Below are 17,755 nucleotides of genomic sequence, written 5' to 3'. Positions count from 1 at the left end.
AACGCTTTAAAAAGACGCGTTGAACAAAGGGAAGCCTGCAGCAGTGCTTTGGTCTTCCAAAATATAATCATATTTTCTTAGGCCGCAGAATAAGTTAGTGAAATGCAGGCATTGACTAAGAGCATGTACAGATCAGATCGAAATTAAGCATTTGCAAAACCAATGAGTCTCACCTTCAAAGGAAAATACCAAGCTATCGAATTTGCCAATATTTTGTCCCATTGGCAAAAATAAGCACATTTCTTTTTAGATTTTGGCCATGTGCACACAAAAGCACTGGCAGCCATCATGGAATGTTTTTATTTAAGAAAATAACTATTCAACGATGGCCGTTGGGGCATTGGGAAGCACATGCATGCTTGGGTGGCCATCTTGGAATGGTTTTCTAAAAAAAAGAAAGCATTTCAAGATAACCAGCAATGTGCGCGAATGTGTGTACTGGTGTCGTGATACACCTGCTGCCGTGTCATATATTTTTATTTTTTAAAGTTTTGTTTACCATTCTAAGATGACTAATGTGTATTCTAGATATTTGCATTTTTAAAACGTTTGTGTGTGATGCAATGCAAGCAATAGAAGACGTATATAAGTGAGCACCCAAGTAGCAGTGTAAGCAGCTGCCAGGCCTTTGCAAAAATAATTTTAAAAAAGTAAATAAAATAAAAAATTAAGCACTGGTGGGAATGGACATTGAAGGGGGGAAAGGGGCGAGCGGGCAAGCAAGTAGCCCAGTAGTACTCTGCACCTGCCAGGTCCTCACATCATCAAGTATGAAGAAATTATAAAAATTAAATGAGGAGAGGGGAGGGCTGGGGAATCAATGGACAAGCATGGGGGGAGGTGGGTGTGGTGATGGACGGGGGAGCTGGAGAGAGTGAAGAGATGTGCGCCCATAGATTGCTACAAGAAAAAAAGGAAAATGTACTTCCATCATGTCAGCAGGGTAAGGTAACAACTCTAAATTAAAGGGAGGCTTCAGCTCAACTCACTGTGGGAGTGGGAGTTACTGGACGCAAAACACTACTCAGGCAAAGGCAGAAAAATCCACTGGCTTGTGGCCTAATAATGGTACAAAGCCACACTGGGACTAGGAGAGCAGCTTCCACTCTTCGCTCTGAGGAGGTCCACCCAATTCCTGGTCTTTGAAGTAAGTCTTAAAACATGTGACGGTGGGCAGTGGAAGGGTCGCCACACAGAGGGTGAAGACAAAGTCATAACACCATCAGGGGAGGTGTCATAGTTCCATTTCATCATTGTCTGGTGCGCGAATCTCACACAAAAGTCCTCAAAACATTTTTTTTTAAATATAGCGCGGCACTAAATAGCTAACCGAGGGGGTAAACGACCTTTGATCTGTCACTCAAATATCACGTAACCTGTTGGGGAGCCTTATATATTCGTTTAATGTTTTCGTGAATTTTGCAGAAAACTTGACTGACTCTCTTCTCTGTCACTCTCACTTTGTGGTATCTCATTTGTACTTTTCACATCACTCTTCCTTTGTTTCATTTTCCATCGCTCACATTTGGCAAGTTATTTTCTACTACTAGCATCTACATAAACTTCCTTTCTCGCAGATGATCCATAATTTAAATTCTGACTTCGAGTCATGCACTCAGAAATCTACCAGGTCCACATTTCTGATGTCACCTGCCATTCAATACACACCATGCTGTATATACTTTTATAGTGAGTGACCACACACAAGGTGTATCATTCAACCAAGTAAAGATTATTTTGCAAAAAGGAAAAGAGGGGAGATACATACCGCAGCTAGAAAGGGATACCCAACTAGTTTACCAAAACAATGTAAATGTTTAAAAAAAAACAAGAGGCATTGAACAAGGCCCCTCGTGAAACAAGAGAGATAATGAATTAATTGAATGCATTAATGACATTATTCTGACTCGCAATCTGAAGAAATAGTTCTTATATTACGCCTGACTAATAAATGCCACAAAAATCCAAACTTTCCTCCGCTAGGTTTCCTACTGTAGCTGGAACAAATTTCCACTTTATAGGGGATTAATTTAAAAAATCCCAGCTGTCCTCCTAGAAATCTATGCCATTTTGACTCGCCTCCACAAGATTGACGCATTTAGAATTTACATCTGGTAGAAAATCCTGCGTGAGTAAATCACGCGGACAACCATATTTGTAGTTTTCATTTTTTCTTTCCAGAAAGTAGATATTTTTTCCACCTGCAAAAAACCCTTTCAATAGACCCATGAATACGGGGGCGTTGCCCCTCTTTTCCACCGAATTCATGACTTTAACAAGAGCAAATAGGCTTTGTTTCCAGGTTGGAAATCTACCTGCAAAGGGCCTGTGGATACCCAGAAACCTCCGAGAATGTGGGTGCTCAGCATTCCCTACAGACTGCCTCTCCCAGGAGCGCCCCACTGCCGCCGCCCCTACTGAACCTACACATGTTCAAATGCAGAAACCCCACCGATGCAGTTGGCACGCATCCTGATTCTGTAAGCGGGGTTGCAGAATTTATCCTTGCAAATAATTATTTTTATACACTCTGCAAAACCCTTAGTAAGCCAGGGCCTTAGCGCTGGTAAAAGAGACACTGAGGCAGAAGGAAATGTGCTGAGCAGGCGAAAGCGGATCCTCGGGATAGAAGACCCTCCCTTGGGCTAGAATTGGGAATCTTGGCCTCCAGCGGGGCTCGCTGGGCCGCTCACTGCTTTTTAAAAAGCCGGCCTTGCCTTTTATGTCGGGAAAACATGCTGACTGTATTAAAATGCATGTGGTCTCAGTTCATAATCCACAGACAAACAATATTAATCCTGCAGGGGGCGACACGACCTTTATAAACACGTGCTCACAGTGGGGAGAGGGCGAGGCCGGCGGCAGGTGTCTCCTGGAAAACAAACAAGCGGCTCTTAGCGCAGGGAGGGCAATGTGTGGTCCTCGGCAGCGGGGACATTAGCAGCTCAGTGTCTTGTTTCACTCTTAATCATGTTTATTTACCACTTGGTGCGCCCACATTCCTTGCAATCTGCTTTGGAATCACATTTCTACAACAACGCGAGCCTCTTTCTGTGGGAAGAAGGTGTGTTCGTGGATTCCATCAGGCCTGGTCCTCCGGGACATGTTGCCCAGTGGCTCAATTGTTTTCTTGGGAACCAGAACAACGGAGCCTTAATCCTGGCCTCGCCACTCAATTGCATTGTGTGATTCTGGGCAAATCATGTAATCTACTAGTGAGTTAGTTTCCTTCTCTGCTAATGATGGGACAAGGCCTACAGTCAGCGCTATAGGGAACATCTGGACATTACAAGTGGAACCTGAGACCTCAAAGGCGCCCACTTGGCATCAATGATGTGTCCAGGCTCCAGCATGGACAACACCTACAGTTATAGATGACATTCCTGAATGAATCTCAGCTGCTGGTAATCACTTTGGTCTGCATTCCAATCCATCAGTTGTAGCTCATCTGGGCATCACAGACAAAGACCAAGGATATATAAATCAGCCCTGGCCCCGCCATGTGTGACAAGCTCTTGACCATGTGTGTCAACTCCTCACACACTAACCTTATGCCCCCATCTCCTCGCACCCTCCGCCGATGGACCCCAAGCTTCTAGCGGTCTATATTCTACCAGCCCCAAACTGCTCACACCCCTTGTGTGGCATAGATGCCCACACTCTTGGTGTGCCCCAAGCTCTGCATACTGCTGGTCTGGGTATCCCAAACTCCTCAGATTTTTTGTTTACGTTCTACAAATTACCCGAACACAATATAAGACAATTGTCTATTGCCCAGAGCGAATAGTCTGCTCTATACATAGTGTGATAAACCTGCTCTGTACACAGTGTGCTAAGCCTGCTCTGTACACAGTGTGCTAAGCCTGACCTGTACACAGTGTGATAAGCCTGTGTGATAAGCCTGCTCTGTACACAGTGTGCTAAGCCTGCTCTGTACACAGTGTGATAAGCCTGTGTGATAAGCCTGCTCTGTACACAGTGTGCTAAGCCTGCTCTGTACACAGTGTGCTAAGCCTGCTCTGTACACAGTGTGCTAAGCCTGCTCTGTACACAGTGTGCTAAGCATGACCTGTACACAGTGTGATAAGCCTGTGTGATAAGCCTGCTCTGTACACAGTGTGATAAGCCTGCTCTGTACACAGTGTGATAAGCCTGCTCTGTACACAGTGCGATAAGCCTGTGTGATAAGCCTGCTCTGTACACAGTGTGCTAAGCCTGCTCTGTACACAGTGTGATAAGCCTGCTCTGGACACAGTGTGATAAGCCTGTGTGATAAGCCCGCTCTGGACACAGTGTGATAAGCCTGCTCTGTCTGTACACAGTGTGATAAGCCTGCGCCGGACACAGTGTGATAAGCCTGCTCTGTACACAGTGTGATAAGCCTGTGTGATAAGCCTGCTCTGTACACAGTGTGATAAGCCTGCTCTGGACACAGTGTGATAAGCCTGCTCAGTACACAGTGTGATAAGCCGGCTCTGTACACAGTGTGATAAGCCTGCTCTGGACACAGTGTGATAAGCCTGCTCAGTACACAGTGTGATAAGCCGGCTCTGTACACAGTGTGATAAGCCTGCTCTGTACACAGTGTGATAAGCCTGCTCTGTACACAGTGTGATAAGCCTGCTCTGTACACAGAGTGATAAGCCTTCTCTGTACACAGTGTGATAAGCCTGCTCAGTACATAGTACAAGAAACCTGCTCTGTACACATTGTGATAAACCTGCTCTGTACACAGTGTGCTAAGCCTGCTCTGTACACAGTGCGATAAGCCTGCTCTGTACACAGTGTGATAAGCCTGCTCTGTACACAGTGTGATAAGCCTGCTCTGTACACAGAGAGATAAGCCTGCTCAGTACATAGTACAAGAAACCTGCTCTGTACACAGTGTGATAAGCCTGTGTGATAAGCCTGCTCTGTACACAGTGTGATAAGCCTGCTCTGTACACAGTGTGATAAGCCTGTGTGATAAGCCTGCTCTGTACACAGTGTGATAAGCCTGCTCTGTACACAGTGTGATAAGCCTGCTCTGTACACAGTGTGATAAGCCTGTGTGATAAGCCTGCTCTGTACACAGTGTGATAAGCTTGCTCTGTACACAGTGTGATAAGCTTGCTCTGTACACAGTGTGATAAGCCTGCTCTGGACACAGTGTGATAAGCCTGCTCTGTACACAGTGTGATAAGCCTGTGTGATAAGCCTGCTCTGTACACAGTGTGATAAGCCGGCTCTGGACACAGTGTGATAAGCCTGCTCAGTACACAGTGTGAAAAGCCTGTGTGATAAGCCTGCTCTGTCTGTACACAGTGTGATAAGCCTGCGCCGGACACAGTGTGATAAGCCTGTGTGATAAGCCTGATCTGTACACAGTGTGATAAGCCGGCTCTGGACACAGTGTGATAAGCCGGCTCTGTACACAGTGTGATAAGCCTGCTCTGGACACAGTGTGATAAGCCTGCTCAGTACACAGTGTGATAAGCCGGCTCTGTACACAGTGTGATAAGCCTGCTCAGTACATAGTACAAGAAACCTGCTCTGGACACATTGTGATAAACCTGCTCTGTACACAGTGTGCTAAGCCTGCTCTGTACACAGTGCGATAAGCCTGCTCTGTACACAGTGTGCTAAGCCTGCTCTGTACACAGTGCAATAAGCCTGCTCTGTACACAGTGTGATAAGCCTGCTCTGTACACAGTGTGATAAGCCTGCTCTGTACACAGAGAGATAAGCCTGCTCAGTACATAGTACAAGAAACCTGCTCTGTACACAGTGTGATAAACCTGCTCTGTACACAGTGAGAGAAACGTGCTGTCTACACAGAGTGAGAAACCAGCTATTTACATAGTATTGTATTGTGTTGCAATTGCATTCATATAGCGCTTACTACCCCTGATGAGGCATCAAAGCACTTTTATGGCGAGTAGCATGCTACTCCAGCACCTAAAAAGGAGTAGTGGTGAATTAGTATAGTGAAATATGAAATTTATTTGAGCGGTGGATATGTTAGTCTGTTATTTGGATTGAGAGGGATAGTGGAGGGATAGAAGAGGAACGGGTTTGCATTTATATAGCACTTGCTACCCCTGATAAGGGGTTGAAGCGCTTTTCAGCAAATAGACACGCTACTCTGGAACCAGAAAAGCATTAGTGTTGAATTAGTCTAGGGAGATATGAAATTAATTTGAGCGGTGGACATGTTAGACTGTCATTTGGATTGAAAAGGTTAGTGGGGGGATGGAAGAGGGAGGGTGTTCGCATTTTTATAGTGCTTGTTCCATTGATTAGGTGTTGTAGCACTTTTCGGGAAGTAGCAGGCTGCTGTGAAACCCAAAAAGGAATAGTGGTGTATTAGTGTTGAAAAATATGAAATTAATTTGATTTGATCGGTGGACATGTTAGTCTGTTATTTGGATTTTAAAAGGAGTAGTGGGGGAGATAGAAGGAAGGGTCTAGAAAAAGTTTTTTTTTTTAGGATTTCATAGCAGTAGGAGGGGTTTTGGGATGAGTAAAGTGGGGGTGGAGGGGAAAAAATCAGAGGGAAGGTTTTAGCAAGTGTTGTTTTGGGAGATCTGTATAGTAAAATAGGCATGAGATGATGCAAAGAGGGGTAGAGGAGGGAAGAGTCTAGAAAGGGTTATTTTGGAGATCATAGTAGTGGAATGGGGTTTGGGATGAATGAGAGAGTTGAGGTTGAGGATATATTGAGAGAGGTATAGGGTGAGACATAGGGAAACACATTGGAAAGAGTAGTAGAATGGGGCTTGAGATGAGTCAGAGAGTTGAGGTAGAGGATATATTAAGAGCGGTATAGGGTGAGAAATAGGGTAGTGCATTGGAGAGAGTAGTGGAATGAGGTTTGAGATGAGTCTGAGTGGATGTAGAGGATATTTAGTGAGAGATATAGGGTATCGCATTGGAGATGCTGAATTAGAAGCAAATTAATAACTATATAGAAACATAAGTACATGGAAGGTATATATTTATAAGTATGATATATATGCAGATTAAAGTTGCCTTTCAGAAACTCTGGGGCACATGCATCAAGCATGGTACCGGTCGCAAATGAGGTGAGTCGCAGAATCAGCCCGTTTGCAACTGGAAAAATGCCTTTTCTGATGCATGTACCTTTTTGCATTCACAAATACATAAATTGTGAATGCATTTAGGGAATCGCAATTTGCAATTCCCTATTTGAGATGCATCTAGCGTTTCCTAAATGCGACTGTGCATTTAGGAAAAGCTGATTACCATCAACTTCAAGTTGATGGTAATTTGTGCATGCATTGGAAAATGCAAAAATAAAATAAAGTTTTCAATGCGATATGAAGCGCACACATGCCCTTAGGGCTTGTGTGTGCTAGACATGTGCATACTTACTTTTTGGGGGGTGCCTCAGGAGGGCCTTAGACCCCCTGGCACCCTCAGACTTGCATTCGCAAATTGCGATTACCAATTTGGTAATCGCAAATTGCAAATGCATTTCCATTCATTCCTATAAGCCTGTAGGCACCTTGGAATGAATGGGAATGCATTCCCTAATAGCGACTCACAATTTGCGAATCGCTATTAGAGAATGTTAATGAATCGCAAGATTAATTGCGAATCCTTCATACATAGGCATGTGCGATTACCAAATAGCGATTCCTTAAAATTCTCTCTTTGGTAATCGCAAATGATTACCTTGATGCATGTGCCCCTCAGACTTTCAAGTGCTGTTGTACTTTAAATATATTTTTTATTTGTTATTCAATAGTGAAGCAATTGGAGATAAATAGTTATAATAAAAGATTTACTTATTCATGCAGTCACTTATATGCATGTTAAACATAGAATAATGTAACTATAAGTAATATGTACATTTGTTAAGCGGAACTAACGATTATCTATAGCTTTAAAAACATAATTATTATACATGTTTATACAAAGCAATACCCATATGTAGGTACACATCTATAGTCCAAATAAATGCTTATATACAGAGGGATATGCTGTATGTTTATGTTTGAGGATGGTTGTTGAGAGTTCCATAGTTTGGCTGCTTCAACAGAGAAGGGTCTGCCAGTATGTTTTTTTCCTTGTCTGGTGGGATTTTGAGGTGAGGTGCCACTCTAGAGCAGAGGTCTCTTTGTTGACTCTATTTGGTGATTGTATTCCTGATGAAGAGCGGTCCTGTTCCATGTATCGCTTCGTGAGTGACACAAAGCAGCTTGAACGTGGATCTTCTGGCGACCGGCAACCAATGTAGAGCTTCCAAGGCAGGGGAAAGACTCTTCTGGAGACCCAGAGCGACCATTCTATTCTATCCTGAATAGACGTCCGGAAGCCTGCCCTATAAGCCTGCTCTGTACAGAGGATGAGAATCCTGCTGCATACCCAGGGTGAGAATCCTGCTCTGCTCACCAGATGACAAACCTGTTCTAAACACAGGATGAAGAACCTGCCCCATACACAGCGTGAGAAACATGCTCAGTACACAGGATGAGAAACCTGCTCCCGAGCCAGGGTAAGAAACTTGATGCATGCACAGGATTGGATACTTCCTCTGTACACAGGATAAGATACCTGCTCTGTACACAGGGTAGAAACCTGCTCCCTATACAGGATGTGACACCAACTCTGTACGCCTATGAAACCTGCTTTGTACACAGGGTGAGAAACCTGCTCTGCAGATGAAGGGACACCTGCTCTGTACACGGAAAAAAACATGTTCTGGACCAAGTGCGGCATCTCTGCTCTGCACTATACACGAGACGAGAAAGCTGCTCCATACACAGGGGGAGAAGTCTGCTTCGTGTACAGGATGAAACACCCGCCCTGTGCACAGAGTGAGAAGCCTGCTCTGAACCCAGAGTGACATGTCTGCTCTGTACTGTACAAAACATGAGCCTGAGAAACCTGCTCCACACACGTATTTACAAGCCCCTTGTGCTACTGGAGCACCACTTTTTTTGACGCTCCGGTGGCGCTGTGTGCTGGCCCATATTTACAACGCCCCGCAAAGTCACCCTGTGTGGCTTTTCATGGCGTTGTAAATATGGTCCCTACTCATGCATCACTTTACGTGAAAGGGGCATGCACTGGGTGTTACTGTGGGCGTTCCACTGCAACACCCATTGCTTTTTGACGCTTCCCCAGATTTACACGGATGTTTAAATCTGAGGCAGCGCCAAAAACTAACACCATTGAAAAGTGTGGCGCAACAACGAGAAATACTTTTATTTCTCCTTGTTTTTTGCTCCTTCTAAGTACGTTGCATTCTGCAGCACAAATAGAAGGAGCAAATCGCCTTTAATGATTGTTTAAGAGCCAGAAGATGCCCCTTCCTGCACATAAACAATCATCCCTGCAACACAGGCCCCCTTGCACCAAGGCACAGGGGTGTCTGCGTTAGCACTAGGCAGCTTTTTTAGCACTAGCGCAGGGGAAAACATAGGGGTGCGCCGTTTTCTTGTGAATATGGCGAATCCCTGCATTTTTTAAATGATGCAGTGCTGCTAAATTGCTTGCAATGCCGCGCTGCGTCATTTATTTGTAAATTTGCCTCAGATTGAGGAGCCTGCTCTGTACACAAGATGAGACATCTACTCTGCACACAGGCCAGACACCTGGGGGATTATTTACAAGCCCCTTGTGCTGCCGGTGCGTCACTTGTTCTCATATAAAAAGCACCACAAAGCGGTGCAAGGGGCTTGTAAGTAAGTCCCCTGGTCTGTACATATATTAAGATACCTACCCTATGCACAGGGGGAGTGAGAAGCCTGTCTTGGGCATGAAAGACATGCCCGCGCTGCATTATAGGGGACTTGAGAAACCTGCACCGTACATAGGATGGAAACCTGATCTGTACACAGGAGGAGGGACCTGCTCTCTACAGGATAAGAAGCCTGTTCCATACACAGGAGGAAAGTCCTACTCTGCATAAAGGGCGAGAAACGTATGTCCTGAACCCAGAATGAGAGATCTACTGTACAGAACTTGAAAGATCTGCTCTGTACTCAGGGTGAGAAGCCTGCTCTGTATACAGGATGAGGGACCTGCTCTGTACACATGATGAGAGGCCTGCTCTGTACATAGGATGAGGGACCTGCTCTGTACAGGGTGAGAAGTCTACTCTCTATGCAGGGTGGAAACCTCCTCCATACAAACGATGAGGAGCACTCAAGGTAGAAACCTGCTCTGTGTTGACAGTGAGACACCTAGGGCCGTATTATGGAAGTGCCCCGGGTGTTTTAAGGTGCGCTGGGCGCAAACAGGAGCGCCCTTTACATAATAGCGCCCCTATTCTGTACACGGGCCTGCAATGGGTCTTTAGCATCTAGAACTTTTGGGGGAGGCGGGGGGGGTGGGGGGGTGGGGGGGCGCTGATATAAAATGTGGGTAGTCACTCCAGAGCTCCTGGCTGCCGGCAAAGATTACATTTTCTTTTTCTTTCTAATTGTCTGGGGTTTAATCGCAACTCTTTTAAAAAAAAAATAATTTCAGTTGTCGAAAACCTCAGATATTCACCGTTTTTTTACCATCTTCTCTGTACATCTTTAATTTTATTAGAGTACCTGCCATTGCTGCTGAAGCTTTCTTTTCACAAATAATGGAATATTTCGCAGTAATACGTGCCATTTGTAGGGGTGGGCGGAATTTGCGGAATTAACCTTCGCAAATTATCGCGAGAATGTTTAAAATTATCGCAAACAAGCAGAAATATCGCGAAGATGCGGAAGTTTTTTTCCGGCATGTTCGCGCGATTTTCTGCATGGTTGCGGGTCGCCAACTTACCCATGTGGCTGCTTGCGGGCGCGGCCATCTTGTTTTGAGTTGTTCTCGCGGTGCATGATCGCGAGAAGAAAGACGTGATCGCGCGACGCATGACGTCACTGCGGGCGCGAACTGTCGCGAGACAGCGCAAATGGCTAAAAACAATACAACATCTCATGGAGAACGCGACCGGATCAAGAAAACTTGTCGGCGAACGCAGGGATTCAGGTAAGGCGATCGCGCGCGCGCGAGAATGTATCATTTTACAGCGCGAGCAAGAAACAAATTATCGCCAAGCTGCGGAAACCGGAATTTTTGACATTTTCGCGCTCTCCGCGGAACGCAAAAATGTCAAATTATCGCAATTTCCGCGAACGGAACGAAATTTTTGCCCAGGCCTAGCCATTTGCCCTTTTATTGCCTTTCCTTCCGCACACCGGCCCCTCTTCGTTTGTCTCTGCTTTCGGTTTTACTATCAGGATAAACTCAGCGGTACATCTCATAAACAGGACTTTGAATGATTCCCTTACATACAACAGAGGGAACTCTGTAACCTGAAATCTGCAATGCCATGAATATCCGGCTTCGTTGCCTGGGTCTGTGTCTCATAAAGCTCCCGGGTCTGTGTCTCATAAAGCTCCCATGATTTTAATGTTAAGACCTTTGTTGTGGAAGACTTTGTAGTGTTATCAATTCACCCAGTTCATCTGCACAAACAGCATAGAATTATAGGAACCAATAATTCATTAATACACTGCGGGTGTTTCAAGCATAAAGTGTGATATCTCAAGCATGTGATAATCTGGGATTTTGGTCTCCACTGGTTTACTCGTATAAGTAAAATAAAATTGCATTTTACGTAAATCGGAATAAACTGTTATAATGTACAATTGTCAAATTCCTGTCTTCATAATGCTTGCCACCACACGCCCATTTTCATTGATTTTCAGCCACTCATCCCCTTTATGCTTTGTGTTAGTTTTAAGGTTGGTTCCTTGTTTAAGTTACTTACACCAAAAACTGTATTACTCTACACCACTCTACTCTATATTCCTCCACTCTACGTTACTTCCCGACTCTCTGTGCAATGCCACGCCACTCCGCTATACACCACTCCCCTCAACTCTATGTCACTCCACTCCATAGCGCTCCACAACATGCCACTCCACTCGACTCTATGCCATTCTACCCTACACCACTCAATGCCACTCTATACCACTCTACTCCATGCCACATCCCTCTCCTCCACTCCACACTCTACTTCATGCCACTCTACACCACTCCCCTCCACTCTATGCCACTCTACTCTATGCCACTCCACTCTACTCCCCAACACTCTACTCTACTCTACTTTATGCCACTCCACTCTACGTCACTCCACTCTACTCTGTTACTCCACTCTATAGCGCTCCACAAAATTCCACCCTACTCCACTCTATGCAACTCTACTCTACATCACTCCGTGCCACACTACACCACTCCACTCCACTCCATGCCACATCACACTACACCACTCCACTTTACTTTATATCACTCTACTCTATACCATGCCACTCTACTCCTCAACATTTATTCCACTCTACTCTATGCCGCTCCACTCTATGCAACTCCACTCCACTCTATGCTGCTCCACTCTACGCTACTCTACTCTATGTTTTTCTACTCTATTACTCTATGTTTTTCTACTCTATTATAGCCACTCTATGCCGCTCCACTCTACGCTACTCTACTCTATGTTTTTCTACTCTATTATACGCCACTCCATTCTACTCCACACGATTCCACTCTACCCCACTCTACTCTACTTTATGTTATGTCATGTTAAATAGTTTTATATAGCGCACAGCTGCTTCAGTGAAGAGGCGTCCCGGCGCTTGCGGCAGTGTCAGTAGGAAGCTAGGGCTAGACCGTAGGGAAAAGGTAGGTTTGAATGGCCTTACGGAATGACAGCAGGCAGTCTAGCTGCCGGATCTGGACAGGGAGGGAGTTCCAAAGTTTAGCGGCAAGAAGCTGGAATGACCATCCCCCGCTCTGAGGCGCTTCACACGGGGAATGGATGCAAGGAATTGCTCAGCAGAGCGTAGCTGGCGTGTAGGTATGTATGGGACTAGCAGATTAGATAGAATCTCGGGGAGGACAGTTTTAAGGTTTTAAAGGTCAGGAATAGTGCTTTGAATTGGATCCTTTGAGGAATGGGTAGCCAGTGTAGGCGTCGCAAGGCTCCTGATGCTGAGCTGGTTCTGGGAAGCCTCAATAAAACTCGGGCGGCAGAGTTCTGTACTCGCAGGAGGCGAGTGACTTCGGCCTTGTTGGCGCCTAGCATGAGAGAGTTAGCATAGTCTTTACACTATGCCACTCTACTCTACGTTATCCTATGGTGCTCACAACCTACTCTACGCCACTTTACTGTACTCTACTCTCCTCTATGCCACGCCACTCTATGCCGCTCTATGCCACTCTACTCTACTCTATGCCTCTCCTCGCCACTCTACTCTGTGCTACCCTACTCCAATCCAGGTCACTCTACTCTATGCCCCTCTACATCACTCCACTCCACGCCACTTCACTCTATGCCACTCCACTCTACTCTACTCCATGCAACTCCATTGTACACCACTCCACTACAGTCTGCACCACTCTATGTCACTCCACTCTATGCCACTCCAATCCATGCCATTCCACTCCACTACACTTCATGCCATGCTACTCTACTCTAAGCCACTCTACGTTACTGCACTATACTGCACACCTCTATACTCCTCACCACTGCACTCTACCCAACTCCACTCTATGCCACTCTGCTCTATACCATGCCACTCCTCTCTACGGTACTCTAACCCACTCTACTCTACTCCACTCCACTCTATGCTACTCTACTCTACATCACTCCACTCTACTCTATGCCTCTAAGCCACTCTACTCCATGCCACATCACTCTAAGGCACTCTATTCTACACCACTCCATTCCACTCTACTCCACTCAGTGCCACTCAACACCACTCCACTCAATGCCACTCTACTCTAGGCCACCCATACCACTCCACAGCACTCTACTTTGAATCACTCTACTCTATGCCACTACATTCCACTCTATGCCACTCTACTCTACGAGGGGCAAATTATCAAGTAAATGCGATAATTATCGCAAATCGCGCTTAGCGCATTTATCATTATCGCCGTCTATCGCTGGATTTCTGTGCCGGGTTAGCGGCGTATTATCAACGCATTTCACCTAGGCGATGTGAAATCCAGCGATAGAGGGTGAGAACATGCTTTAGTGGCATAAAAGCAGCGATAATTTACCAGCGGTACGGAAAACCTTGGTAATAGGCAGGTTTAGACTCAGCCATTCAATCCACCTCCCGTTTTACAGATGGCTAAGTCGTATTTTTAGCAGGAGTTAAAATCCTGCGATAATGGGGCCTTAGCGGGACTTCTAATATCGCTTGGCGGGTCTGGGGCAACCTTGTAAATACCGCGAAGCTGTTGTAGTGAGGTTTCCCCGTGATTTTCACTGAGGACCGCCTACTTTGCATGTCATTAGCTATATTGATCGCTGACATGCAAAGTAGCATGGAAACACGCGCTAATGCTTGTTAGCGTGTCCTTGTAAAACGCGCGATAAAAAATTCACCGCTTTTTCGGCGCTATGTGCCGAAAAAGCAGCGAAATATCCCTTGATAATATGCCCCCACATTCTTTGCCACTGTACTCCACTCCATTCGACGCCACTCTACTCTAAGCCACTCCACACCACTCTGCGCCAGATAAGTTACACTTTTGAGTAAGTTTCCACTTTGTGGTAAGTTTACTACTTTCGGAATTGACAAACTCTGACTGTAAATGTACTGCAAAAGTGTAAGTGACATGTCTCCGCCCGCAGAGTATAACAAATGGCCTACTCTTGTGTGAGTTCTGACTTCCCTCTGGACACCTCTCCCTGACTCTCCCTAAACCCCGACTACTCAGCTCTAGTCTCATTCCTTCTAGTAGTAAGTCTACCCCTTCTCTCACCCACTGTCCTGTATCCCTCACACATTTACCATTAAAATCAATACTACATGTGCTGAGACTCCGCAGTCCGCCCAGAGAACTTTGCACACATAAGCATAGGCAAAACTTACATTTTGGAGTCCATTTTCTAGTTCTACAAAAAATAACAAAAAAAGTGCATTTTGAGGATCAGTCCCTTAGTGATGTTGTCTTGACAGTCTGGCCCATTTCCCAGGAAGATGTTGTTCTGAGGGCCATCTGCATGGTTCAGAAATGAAGGTTGCAGTGCTTGATAATCTGATCAAATAGCCCCTTTAGATGTTGGACAGTAGGGTACCACACAGGACCTTGCTGTCTGCAGGTTCAGCTCATTCAATTTGTTTTTGTTTGATCTTGACATCAAGGAATAACTGGGTCCACTCCAGATCTATTCCAGACATTCTTCTCCAATCTTTGAATGAGCATTTCATGCTTGGGAGCAGCTGAGAGGTCAAGAAGCATCAGACGTGCCTGACCGTCTTCACGTAGCACAACACTGTGCAAATTCTCCTTACCACCCTAAATCTTGACGGGTAACTAGTAATGAGATTGCAACCCTTCATATCCTTCTAGAGCAGTCGTCATAATTCCATTTCTAGGATTTTGCTTGGATATAAGAGGTTCAAAGTTTGTCTACAATTTGATGTCACTCTCAGGTCTGCATTGGGGTTTTTACAAAAGGGAGGTAATTGTAGGATGCTTCACTGGTCTTAGTACTGTTCCTTCGATGACTACTGAGGCACTCCCTGAATGTGGAGGTGGGTTCAATTCGTATATCTTCAAAGTGACTGAAAGTGGAGCTAGTAAGTCTTTCTTATATGTACTGATAAAAAAAAGTAAATATTCTGGACACAATATTATGCAGTTCGGTTAAAAAAAACGTGATAGTTTGGAAGAACATCTCTTTATCCTTATATTAATACATTGGACAGTAAGTACATCTGTCTTAACACTTCAAGCCAACTTGCAATGAATTCTTACCTTGCTTGAAGTTGTCCAGGTTTCTGAACTCCACAAGGTTGTTTCCATAGTAATAATTGGTCACATAGATTCGATCGTCCTTGGCCACTGGATCCTTCATCCAGGCTCCCTCATTGCGACCATAGCTATGATGTCTCTCGGGATAGGCCACAGAGGCGATGGTTCCTTCACAGTCAACCTCTTTAACTGCAGAAGCACAAAAACAAGAGTACAGTTCATTTTGGGCACATTCTCCTCGGTTATCAGAATTCTTTCCTTCCAAGGAAGAGCGACAATTAACAGTGTATAATGTAAATCATCCGCATCCTTTTTGGCACTTCAGTTAACATTTCTGGAGTAGGAGTCATAAAGTTCCATGCGTATACTTTTGATAGCTGTAAGAAATCAAGTCTGGTCACCCCAGACTTTTTACCGTTTTCTGAACGCTATTTTTGCTATTTTTGCTAGCTTTAGAACGCTGGGCACTTTACCCCTGCTAACCAGGAGTAAAGTGCCTATGCTCTCCCTGTAAACATGGTGAGCCTGACTTATTCTTATTGGTACATTTAACTTGCCTGTAAGTGCCTAGTATATGGTGTAAAAAGTGCATCCAGGGCCTGGAAGATAAATGCCACTTGCCAGGTAAATACCTCACTTTTAAATATTATGAAGTCAGACCCATGTAGATCTTATGGCCCATTAGGCAGGGTGCATGGTATTTAAAAGTGTGACATGTAGAAAATCAGCCGCGGCCCGTGGAGGGAGTTCCGTGGGGCCGAAAGGCGGGGCGGGGGAGGGGCAGGGTGGGGGGGTACTAAAAACTGGAATATGGATAATTGGAGGTAAGTAAACAATTAAATAAATAAAACGAATTTCGTAGAGGGCGTTGCATCGCAAAATGCAATGCAGCGCGCGCTACGAAATTCGTTTTATTTATTTAATTGTTTACTTACCTCCAATTATCCATATTCCAGTTTTTAGTACCCCCCACCCTGCCCCTCCCCTGCCCCGCCTCTCTGCCCCACGGAACTCCCTCCACGGGCCGCGACTGTAGAAAATTAATATTACCATGTCCCTAACGTGGCAAAACCCAAAATGCTATTTTCACTGTGGCAGGTATAGTTGTCCTACATAGATAACAAGAGTACAGAATATTTAAAGTACTAATATTGCTAACTTGGGTATGAGACCAGTTAGAAAAATAATTAAACCATTATCTTTAATAGTTATTAAAAATTAAATTCAATGGTGAAGTTGGATTTTAATAAAATTTTAAGAAAAGGGAAAAGAAACTTTTAGAAAATTAACCATTACCTTCCTGGGCTTTCAGAAGACCAATTAGCAATAGCCTCTGCCAATTTCTAGCCTGTCCTCATCCCTGAATGAGGTGAGAACGAGGTGTGAAATTCCTCTCAAGAGCTACACAATAGGGTGACCAAATGGGCAGGGATGACTCCTCTGAGTTCAGCAGAATATTCTGGATGAGGCCTGTTATCATCCTGTTGATACCATAGTGGCAAATCCTACATGACAGGTCTGTTTGAACTACAAGTAACACTCTGGCGCACTTGAAAGGAAAAAACAGGACTTCAGGACAATTCTTGGATATCTTGTGCCTGATTGCTGTACAACCGTGCCTTTGTCCTATCCGACTTCTGTCTCCTAGGGACATTCTTCAAACTGAATTTAGTGTTAGATGTGGGAAGACGCTATTAATCACTATAGTGCACTCCTCTTCAAACCCACAACCATCAGAGTCCAAGTTTAATGTCGCCAAAGACTTTTGCCATTTTGATAATGTCCAGAAACATGGAATTTGGTGCCTTGTAAAGCAAGGACATTTACTGAAAAAGGGGGTAGCATTGTCCCCTGGAACTTTTACCCCATTGGTTAGGGAGTGCCCAGGAGTCACCCTCATCCACTAGCTAAAGCCAGTCATTAATGTAGCATCCAAGGCACCCCATCAGAACATTTGCTTGACCTGTGGGAGAACAGAAGTGGACTGGACGAAGAT

General features: G+C 44.9%; 1 protein-coding gene across 1 annotated transcript in view; it reads right to left on the bottom strand.

Moving 5' to 3' along the window:
* OLFML2A (olfactomedin like 2A) overlaps positions 1-17,755 on the bottom strand; it is a 262,018-nt gene that overhangs the window by 8,643 nt on the left and 235,620 nt on the right. Inside the window, exon 7 of the mRNA XM_085613763.1 lies at positions 15,763-15,948. Within this exon, the coding sequence (XP_085469889.1) occupies positions 15,763-15,948 (186 nt within the window). The remainder of the gene's footprint in view (positions 1-15,762; positions 15,949-17,755) is intronic.

The sequence above is a fragment of the Triturus cristatus genome, chromosome 1_2 (assembly GCF_964204655.1).
Source record: "Triturus cristatus chromosome 1_2, aTriCri1.1, whole genome shotgun sequence".
NCBI classification, from domain to species: Eukaryota; Metazoa; Chordata; class Amphibia; order Caudata; family Salamandridae; genus Triturus; species Triturus cristatus.
This window is presented reverse-complemented; position numbering and strand designations above follow the sequence as displayed.